At 54.9% G+C, this 10851-nt stretch overlaps 3 protein-coding genes across 3 annotated transcripts in view; 2 read left to right on the top strand and 1 right to left on the bottom strand.

Annotated features, from left to right (window-relative positions):
• Positions 1-152: 152 nt before the first annotated feature.
• MYCFIDRAFT_212944 (uncharacterized protein) lies at positions 153-6379 on the top strand (the record flags this gene model as incomplete). Its single annotated transcript, XM_007922793.1, has 1 exon — positions 153-6379. One exon carries the CDS (start codon positions 153-155, stop codon positions 6207-6209), a length of 6057 nt encoding a protein of 2018 aa, XP_007920984.1. The 3' UTR covers positions 6210-6379.
• A 361-nt stretch (positions 6380-6740) lies between these two features.
• On the top strand, positions 6741-7664 carry MYCFIDRAFT_99560 (uncharacterized protein; the record flags this gene model as incomplete). The annotated part of the gene is made up of 1 exon (XM_007922792.1): positions 6741-7664. A coding segment is annotated over one exon (924 nt), but the record flags the coding sequence as incomplete, so codon positions are not given.
• The window catches only part of MYCFIDRAFT_184569 (uncharacterized protein), a gene marked incomplete at both ends in the record, with an annotated part of 5613 nt that continues 2383 nt past the window's right edge, over positions 7622-10851 (bottom strand). The window contains 2 exons of the mRNA XM_007922791.1: positions 7622-7727; positions 7947-10813. Coding sequence (XP_007920982.1) covers positions 7622-7727; positions 7947-10813 — 2973 coding nt within the window. The remainder of the gene's footprint in view (positions 7728-7946; positions 10814-10851) is intronic.

Genomic DNA, 10851 nt, shown 5'->3' with positions numbered 1-10851 from the left:
TCAATACAGTCATGATGCCCGACACGCCTAAATAATACTCTCGAAGCCTTCGACTCTCTCAGAAGGCAGAAGGCAGAAGCCAGGAGCCTCCGAGTCGCAACGCATGATGTCGATGCTGTCACGGTCGCTATTGAGGTAGTAAAACGTTCGAAATGCCCTGGAAGCCTCTCCCGTCCGTCGCGTTTGGCATCGTGTCCTCCCCCTTCACCGCGACCGCCGAAGCAGATCTCCCGCTCCAGATTGGCGACCATGTGTACATCATCGAGCAAGGCGGACGAACGAACGAATGGTATCGCGGATACCTGGTCGCGCCGCCCTCGTTGTTGGCCGGCTTGACCAGCGAGCGCGGCCAGCAGCTCGAGCATCGCGTCTTCTCGGGAATCTTTCCTGCCAACTGTGTGCAAGTGCGAGAATATCTCGGCGATGGCCATGAGCTGCCGCCCGAAGCACCGGATGAAGACGAAGATGAGGAGGAGGAGGAGGAGGAGGCAAGCGATGAGCGCGAGAGGCGGAGGAGCGAGGTGATGCATGCACGAAGAGCAAGCAGGCGACTGAGTCGTCGGAAGAGCTCGCGCAGTGGGAGGAAGAGAAAGTCGAAGCTGCTCATGCCCGACGAGCCTGTTCCTCGTCTGCCGGATGCTCCGAAGCCTCTTGCGCCCGTGCCGTTGCTGCGCGTCGGCGACGAGACGGGCCAGTCGGCGCAGGAGCCATTAGTGGACGAGATTGCGTCGTGCTTGCGGGAATGGCACGACGCGAGACTGCACGAGATGCTGCTTGCACGCGGCTACAGCCAACTGGCCACGATGGAAGGTCTCATCAAGCGCGTGGACAATGCACGGAGTCTGATTATGCACGACGTTCTCACGCGGAAAGAGCTGGCGGATGTGCGGGAGGACACGGTGTGGGATCTGGTGGCCGGCAACAAGATGCTCTGCGACGAGGTCATCGTGAGAAGCGCGTCCGCGAAGGGGCGCATATTGACGGCCGATGACTCGGTGATTGAGATGACCAAGTTGCAAGCGAACATGAGCATTCTGGAGCGGCCGCCCAAAGTGAATGCCGACAAGCACATGCTATATCACGTGCTGGCGGAGGTGCGCAACCTGGTGGTCGACCATGCCAACGACCAGCCCGGCACGCTGCACATGTGTCTGTTCACCAAGCAGGGTGGCGAGAAGGCGCGTCCCATCAGCGAGAACTACGCCATCTCCGTGCCTGTCCCGGTCGCGCCTTCCACTGCTGCGGAGGACCAGCCACGGACGCTGTTCGTGAATCTGAGCGGGCAGGATGTCGGCGTGGGCGCGGAACAACGATCGCTCTACCTCGTGTTCAAGTTGCTGCGCGACGAGCCCGTGCGGCAGTCCATCTACGGCCAAGGCATCAACCACGCCAGCCACGCGCACGCGCACGCGCACGCGCACAAGCACAAGCCGTCCATGTCCATGCTCAGTCGCGGAGACAGCCAGCCCAACCCCCTGAACAGTAGTGCCAAGGGCCGACGGAGTGTATTCGGCAGCCAACGGAGGTCCAAGAGCGACCATGGCCGGTCCGATTCCACTGCCAGTGCTCGGCCCGAGACCGGCCACTCCGACCGATCGGGCCGACAGGGAAGCGCCCATGGCCCTCCCGAGCGCCCGGCGTCGGCGTCTCGAGACATGAAGATGGTGCGGAGATGCGTCGGGGTTGGCGCGGTCGACATTACCACGCTCGCGCTCGCACAGAGCCGGTCCCCCTTCGAGACCGCGGTCACGCTATGGACGCCATCCGACAGGAACGACCAGGGCAGCGACTGGGCCCATATCATCCAAGAACTGTCAAGGAGCGTGACGGGAGGCTATGTCAGGAGCAGGACCGTCAAGCGGTGCGACGTCTTCGTCCAAGCCTTTGCCTCTGCCGACCTCGAGCGCCTGATCCGCAATACCCCCACGATGCTCCACAACATCTTGATGACGCCCAAGCTTGGCTTCTCGGGAGTGCCGAGCGAGAAGCGGAGCGACATCTACCTGACTCTGACGGACCCACGAATGCCCCGCAATGCCACCTTGGCACATGCCAAATTCGGCGCCGTGCCACTCAACCAACGCTGCCAGACGAGCCTCGCCAATCTGCAGCTGACGTTGGAAGCACGAAGGGCCAACGGCGAGCGCATCGACGGCTGCATCTTCACTGCCGCCAACCATCACGGCCACACAGCATGGCGCACGACGGGCATCGAACGCGGCGAAGCCTGGAACCAGACCATTCGACTGGCCATCCCGGCGGAAGAGCTTCCCGGCAGCCACGTTGTCATGAGCATCGCCGACTCTCCCAACTTTCCCTTCGCTTTGTCCTGGATCCCCTTGTGGGAAAATGAGGCGTTCGTGCGCGACGGTGATCACCACGTCGCATTGTACGTCTACGACGAGTACTCGTCGAGCATCATCGGAGGCAAAGGCGCCTACCTTGCTCTTCCGCCATGGCACAACAAGCAGGACCCCGTGCAGCAGAATGCAGCAGTAGTGACCGTCAGCACCTTTTTGTGCAGCACAGAGTACTCTCAGGACCCTTCGTTGCTGGGTGTGCTCCATTGGCGGAACTATCATGGATCAGAGCTGATTGAATTGCTGGAGAGATTTCCTTTCGTGCCTGAGATTGAGATCGTGAAGCTGCTTCGCGATGTCTTCTCTGCACTGTTCGAAATCCTGCACGAGTACGAGGGACAGGAGAAGTACGAAGATATCATCTTCTACAATTTTGTCGTCATCCTGCGTATAGCCCGCGACAAGAGATTTGAGCTCGGAGACATCATCAAGCAATATGCCACCACCAGACACACATGGCCTGACGCTTCCAAATGCCTGATCGGCGCCTATCAACGCCTTGTTGGCAAATCCATGGATCCAGACTCTTCGCGCAAGCTCCGAGACACATTCAAAGTCGGCGATCAAATCCTCAAGCTGGTAATGGAGGTGATGAGGCAGGATCCATCAGTGCAGCGAGAAATCGAGCTCAATGGTATGCCGCGACCAGAACAGATTGCAGATGTCAGGGCTGAGTTGAAGAGACTCTTTGTCTCGATCATGTCCTTGCTGCGAAACCCCATGCCAATCTTACTGGGCACTCAGACTCTGCTCATTCAGCGCTTCTCATCTTGGTTGCCTGAATTGACGCTGGTCATGTCACCTATGGAAGTCTTGGAGATTGCCACAGACCTCTTGGACTCCTGTTCGCATGCCAGAGGAAAGATGATTTTATACCGACTCATCGTCATCATCAATTACAGCCATCTCGACATATTCAAAGTGCCCGACGCCCGAACCTCCTTGGTTGCAAAAACATTCCATTGGCTCGAGCCCTATTGGGGATTCGTGCCAGAGCCAGACCAGCAATGGCGAGACCAGGTCCGGCTATGCTGCTCCGTCGTCGCGGCGCAAATGGAGCAACTGCAAGAGGACAGCTGTCAGTACGTGCCCAAGCTTGCAGAGTCTTTTAGTGTCCTCAAGGAGCTTTCACGTCCCACGAAGCGAGTATTCAGCATGTTATTTCCCACCAGCTATCCATTTCCCACCAAAAACACCACGGTCGACATCGACGTGGATGAGGCCATGTTGGAGATTTCTGCACTTCTGGCAGCAGCCTTGACTTCCGAGCAAAGGCTCTATTTTGATGCAAGTCTGGTTGATGTCACGGGGACATTACTCGAGGCATTGAAGGTGGGACAAAGCATCTTGTCGTGCGAAGCCTTTCCACGCAGTTGGCTGAGCTTGCTCGTCTCACACCACAAATATGGAATGACTGCGCTCGAACGCATTGAGGAAGTATTGGTTGAATCACTTCCAGATGTGTACGCACCGGACGCCCACGAGGCTTTCGACTTCGACACAAACATCTGGCGAGCGTACTTCAACACGCTTTTTGCAGCACTGGGAAGCCCGGCGCTCGCGATGGAAACGTTCCCGGAGCAGAAGCGTCGTGCGGTATGGAAGATAGCAGGGGACGTCCGTGAGCTTGGCGCCGATCTACTCAAGCGCAGCTGGGAAGCAATAGGCTGGGAGACTGACGTGGAAACCAAGCGGCTGCACGGCTTCGATCGCATGGGCGGCTATCAGGTGCAGTTCGTGCCTGATCTCATCGCCCCCATCGTTGAACTCTGCCTTAGTGTACACGCGAGTCTTCGTGCCGTCTCTATCGAGGTCTTACGATCTATGATTGTAAGCGCTTGGCAAATCGACCAAGACCTATCCATCATCCAGACCGCTATGATTGACTGCTTGGACAAGCTTTGCCGAAATAGGAGTGTCACGGAGACTGTGCTGCAAAAGACGTTTGTGCCGGAGATGCTGGAGCAATTCAAAGGCCTGCACAGCACCGCTGAGGACAGTCTATACAATGCCGTCCACGAGATGTTTGGCAAGATCGACAATCTGCTGGTCATGCTCGCGAGTGTGCACACCGGCAACATGGCTGCGAACGACTCCACAAGACTTGTCGATACGCTGCATCTCATGGAATTCCTCCGCGATGTTGACTCCGAGGATGCTTACATTCGCTACGTGCATCAGCTGGCCGACATGCAAACCACGTCTGGAAATGCTGCAGAAGCTGGTTTGGCTTTGCAAATGCATGCTGACCGATATGAATGGGATCCAAACCATATGCTGCCTGAGATGACAGATCCGAAGATGCCAGCGCAGTCTGCTTTTGAACGCAAGGAACAGCTTTACTTCCAAATTTGCCAAAACTTCGAGAAGGGCCAGGCGTGGAAGAGAGCACTGACCGCATACCGCGAGCTCGCTGTTGAGTACGAGCTGAATACGTTCGACTTTGGCAAGCTCGCCCGCACCCAGCGTGCTATTGCAGGCATCCACGAGCGTATCGCGCGAGGTGAACGGACCCATCCTCGCTACTTCCGTGTGGTCTATCTTGGGCTAGGCTTCCCAGCAACCCTTCGCGACAAGCACTTCATCTTCGAAGGTTTGCCGACTGACCGGCTCGCCATGTTCGAAGACCGCATGCAACAGCTTCACCCCAGCGCTACCATTCTCCGTGGCGGCCTCGAGGCAGATGTCGAAGGACAGTTCCTCCAGATCTATGCCGTGAGTCCAAACAAAGACATTGAACACATGCTCTACCAGCGCACCAAGGTCTCACAGGCTGTGCGAGAATACAACCTCATCTCAAATCCGCAACGCTTCGCGACCACATCACGACATCCTGCGCACGACATCCCAATCACGGAGCAAATTGTGGAGAAGGTGATTTACACTACGGCTGAAGAGTTCCCAACCATTCTCCGACGCAGTGAAGTCGTCAAAATCGAGACCGTCACGCTCCTGCCCATTGAAGCTGCCATCGAGCGCACAACGCGTAAGACGCAAGAACTTCTCGCCATGGAGAAACGTATCGCAAGTGGCGACGACGAGACCGACATTGGCCGACTCACCGACGATCTCATGTCCTCTGTTGACCCAGACTCCGACAGCTCTGTCTCCCGATACCGTGGCCTCCTACCTTCCATCTCCGATCTAGCCGACAACGCTTCATCCGAAATCACCCCATCGATCTACACCCGCGAAGACCAACCTCTAGACAACATGCAAAACGCCCTCAAAGTCGCCCTCCTAGACCACACCCTCGCAATCCGACGCTGTCTAGCTTTGTACAGGCGTCCAGCACTGCAAGCTACTCGCGCAGAACTTGTCCCACGCTTCGAAGCCACTTTCCAAGCAGAACTGACCCTCCTCTTCCCCACGAAACCGAACATCGAAGACATCACCCCTCGCGCCTCAATCGAAGAGGTCATCCAAGCTGCACCAGCCAAAGAAGACACGACAGCAACCACCGCAGGCGCTCCTCAAAACGATGAGAACGGCATCGCAGATGAGAAACGTCAAGGTCGTCGACGATCCATCCCCTTCCTTCGCCGAGCGTCGTCAAGACAAGGACGTGGTACGGAGAATGGAGTGAATGGCGATTCATCCGGTCCAGCAGAGTCTCGAAATGCTAGTAGGACACGAGAGAGGAGTTCTAGTCGACTTTCATTTTTCAGGAGAGACTCGGAGCAGAATCATTCTGAGCGCAGAGACAGAAGTGGCAGTGATGCTACGGCTTTGGGAAGTTCTACTGCTTTGGGAAGTTTGAGGAAGAGATTGAGCTTTTTGAATGGAAGCTCCCCGAAAGTGGATGAGAAGCCCGGGGATGTTTGGGATGGGGATCAGAAGATTGGATAGTGTGTGTGTGATTGAGTATGGATCGATCGTGTCATGGGGTGTGCTTGGGAGAAAATCGCGAGCGTCGCGTCATTCATTGTTCGATACCCATACCCATATTTTTTTTGCTCAAAAGCCTTTTCGAGTATATATCTTCGATACATTGTACAAGTCTTGTATTTTCCTGTGCAAAGGTGCTTGCTATTCTGTCTCAATTGTTGTTGGGCTGTCGCTGTCTCTCTGCAGAAGCTGGATTTGTCTTGTGACCCTATAGTGTCTTCTGTGCCATGAATATCCCTCGGCTTGAGATGATCTCCTGATTTCAGACTTTGTTGGTGGACCGTGGAGGAAAGAAAGCAGGCACGGAAAACACGGCATCGGAGCGGCCCGATGCTTATATGTATAGAACAGCGCGGCTGCCCACCCACCATTCGGACTGATCAACAAGAAGGCTCGCTTTTCAATTGTAAGACGTATATTGGAGATCGATCCCGCGGAACAAAAAAAAATCTCTTGTCTTGCCCGAAAATGCTCGGCATCGGCATCGACAACGACTCCGGCCCCAAGCCTCGCTGTCTAGTGACCAACCTCCAACTCCCCAACTACATCAACCACGACGCCCCTCCCAAAAAGAAGAAACCCTTCTCCATCATCCTCAACCAACTTCACAGCCACACCCTCGAACTCCTCGTGCCCGCGACATGCGCCGAAGTCCTGCAACAACACCTCTCATCAGCCAAAGAAACGGGACTTCTCCACTACGCGAAAATCCACCTGAAACTCCTCGACATCATCTCCGGCGACTTCTTCACAGAATACATCCAAAGCCCCGGCGGGGAAAACACAAATCTTTCCATGCTTTCCGAAGGGCGACCGGGGATCGACGAGGTCTATAGATTCCACCGAGGGAAATTATCCATCGAGGTCGACAAGCCGACCTTCGAACGCGTGGGGCTGCAAGGGAATGTCATTCCGTCACGGGGGAGGAAACATGTTGAGCAAAGATATCTTATCGAGATCGATCTTCGGAGTCCGAGGATGGTGGATGGGAAGAAAGGGTTTGAGAGGATGAAACGGGCGTTTGAGAATGTGTTGAATGAGACGAAGACGTGGTTGGTTGTGGATTTGGAGAATTCGGGGGCATTGGAAGGTGGAGGAGCGATGAAAGGTTTTGCGCCTTTGTTTAAACAGGTGGAGGCTACGGTTGAGAAGGTCAAGGAGGCTTTAGTTCCTGCTTGGCCGGAAGAAGTGAAAGAGGAAGATTATGTGGAGGCTGCGGAATTGTTGGAGTGGATTGGTTTGGCGATGATGGGGTCGCCGAGGATTGAGAAGGGGGATGATGTGGATCCTTATTTGTGTCGGTATCAGGTTCCGACTGCTTTCGGAGAGACGACGACACAGGATCTGGTTAGGCTACGATGGCGAGGGCCCATTTATCCGGCATTTGCGCAGAGACTATTTCTTGCCGCCCTTAAAGCTGCGGGAGCGGAGTGGCTGGCGATGAGTGCTGTTGCGTTTGACGGCGAAGCATATACCATACTAGTCAGTGGTGATCACAGCATCTCATGGGAATACAAAGACTGAGTGGCAAGAAAGCATCTGAGGCAGAACAGCTCCTTGGTCGGAGAGTCTGTCTTCTCGACGACTGACTACCTACGCGCTAGTGCAGTCAGTACGTCCTGAAGTGGTATCAATACCTCAGCAGCTCCAGACCACGGGTCAGTGGCAGTGTCTACGGCTTCAATCAGAAGCGCATACAAAGCCTTCTCCCCAGAAGCAACATCATTCGAAACTCGGGGGTCCGACTGCAGCCCAAGGTCTTTAATAGTCTCAAAAGCGAATAGAAGCTCCTCCAGCTCCGACAGAGGCTGTGGCCGTCGTCCCCTCAATGGTTGATCAGCAATATAAGCTCGTATCGGAATGGCGAGCCGAAGCAGCAGCCATGGCGTCGCAGCTTCTGCAAGAGGATTTTTGTTTTCTGGCGCTCTGCTTGCAAGCGCAATCAATTCTTTCCAGCAGACATACGCCATGTCCTCTCGCTGAGAACACGGCACCTTCTTCACTCTTCCTCGACGTATCTGGCCAAGATCTTTCAAAGGTGCAGCGGGGTATGGCAACTCGCCACTTTCTGGTTGGTGGACGATGGAAGCCTCAAACAGGGCTCGCACGTATGATAGACGCACCTCAGTAGGCAGATCAGGACCTTGAAGGCATGGTGTGAGCATCTTTCGAAGAGCTTCGAAGCTTTCAATGTCAAACAGCTGGTCATCGTAAACCTTCTGATGGGCGTCGATCATTGTAGCAAGCCCGTGTGCGTTGATTGTGCCGGAAGCTATGCCAATCAGCTCCCTCCAAAGCTCCAATGTTGAAGCCTCCAATCTTGACTCGATGCGCAGTGTCAGCTCTACCAGGGCGAGCGCTGTGGTCGTGGCTTTGCGCCAAAGTGATTCTTGTTTATGCTCGAGCTTGTAAGCATACTTCGCCTGGATGATCCGGCGAAGGCCTTGCAAGGACTGGAGGAGCCCTTCTGACGATTCCTCGGTATTGGAACAAAGGAGATCACGGAGCCAGGCTATGGCGTCACTAGAAACCGCTACGAATGTGGGACCTTGCGTAGATTTCGTGCCATCAGTCATGTCATGGTGCAGTTGACTCATCTTTGAGGCGACTGTCACGAGGCACGGAATGGCGCTTGGCACCTCGGACTGCATCTTCCTGAAGAGATGGAGCGTCTTGCTCTGAATGGGCGAGGCGTTGTTGAGGTCTGCGCCATAGAGTGGCCCATCTGACTCCTTTACGCAGGTGTACAGGTTATCGATCATTGATCTGGTTTGCGATAAGCTCATAGCGTCCTTGGTGAGGCGATAGATCTCCTCGCCTGCCTCTACATATGCAGTCAAGGCATCCTGGTTGCTGTCTTTTCGTGTACCGGCACTGCTTGAGAAGTGCGGCACTCGCTTTGACCAAAGCGATGCAGCGCGGTAGATCGGACCTCTCCAGAAGCTATTGTCCGCACTGATTCCCTGTAGCACTTTGGCAAGCGACGACCAGACGGTGGCAGTCAAGAATTGATTCTCGACATCTAGATATCGTTCCAACATGCTGAGAATCATTTCCCAGAGACTCGGTAGTTTTGCCACCTGCTCAATCAGCCGGATATGCTGGGCGATGATTGATGTATTGCCCGTGATGATGTTCTTCGACAACTCGATATCTGGCGTGACGCGCTCAGCATTGGAATTCCCATTGCTGTGATCGGTCTCGAGATGGAGCAACGAGTCGATGCGGGACACATGAATGAGTGTGCATCGTAAAAGAAGGTCCCATGCCTCGGCTGGCAAGTCTTCACCATGGCTTTTGAAGACATTGCAGATCGTTTGAAAAGCCGCGTTGCGAAGCTCTCTCGATGGTCTGCTGGCAACGTCGCGCAGACGCAGGAGTACAAGTAGCCAGAGCGCGGGCTTCGAATGCCGAAGCATAGGTTTCAACTCCTCGGTGAGGTCTTCAAACTCCCTTGCCTCCTGGCAGAAATCTGCTAGCTCTTCTTTGGAGAACTTCCCGAAAAGGTAGTTTGCAACGTTCCACGTCATAGTGATGGCGGTCAGTGCTGCATTGAGGTCTTCGTCCTGGCACATGAAGCGATGGAGGAGCTCGACCAGACTCTCCACGGCGCTTGGCGGCACAGACTCTAGGAAATCGGAACACAAGAGCTGGAGAGCCGTGAATGACATTCGTCCGATGTTAGGGGATACCACGTCGAACTGAACGACATCCCATTGAATGTGCACTTTGCCATGGTCGACATCCTGACAGATCGGACCGTCATGCTCGAAGGCGCTGGCTAGGATGCCCAAAATGCTGTCCCAACCAGCCACCAGCGAGTCACCACACCGCTCTAGAATTGTCTGAAGTGCGCCCAACACTTGGGCTTGGACTTCCAAGTCACTGGACGAGATATCTTGCTCTCCAGCATAGATCAGCTCCAAGAGACGCAACAAGATGGCGACTGCGCGATGCTGCATAGAAGCTCGGTCTTCTGGATCCTGTTGAGTCACATCGACAATCGTCGCTTCTGCTAATTTGACAAGAACATTCGTTGCAGTCCCACGAGCTTCTTTGGGCGCGTCTGACGAAGTGGCGATCGATATGAGTTGGTCTACCAAGACATTCCAGCCGCTGGCATCGGCATCATCGCTGGTGAAGCGAGGGACGTTAAGCTCAGCAAGATTGCCTAGCTTGGGTATCACAAAGTGATAGTCTCTCAGCTGCATTTCTGCAATCGTACTGATACCAGGCAGGCCGGAGAACGTTCTTCGATTCGCAACTGGCGTTCGTGGGGGTGAAGATGGTGCACTCGGATGCGGCGAAGGTGGAGCTATTGGGGAGCTGAGGCTTTCCGTCTTGCCCTTCAGCAATTGGCAGAATGTTTGCAGTACGTTCACAAACGCATCATTGGGATAGTCTGCAGTGCTCTCCAACAGGCGCGATGCAGCTGCCTCGACAGCGGCGACCTCAGCGCTAAATGCCTGGACGACAGAGGGCGGTTCTGTATTTGTGTTTCTCGCCGTGAATGAGCTTGGACGTGAGAGTTGTTGTGGTGTGGTTGCACTACTCACCATGTCGGCCTGCTTGAGTGCGCTAACTACTACAGCAAAAGCAGACG

Source organism: Pseudocercospora fijiensis (assembly GCF_000340215.1).
Source record: "Pseudocercospora fijiensis CIRAD86 unplaced genomic scaffold MYCFIscaffold_1, whole genome shotgun sequence".
NCBI classification, from domain to species: Eukaryota; Fungi; Ascomycota; class Dothideomycetes; order Mycosphaerellales; family Mycosphaerellaceae; genus Pseudocercospora; species Pseudocercospora fijiensis.
The sequence above is the reverse complement of the archived record's forward strand: the minus strand, read 5'-3'. Positions and strand labels throughout refer to the sequence as shown.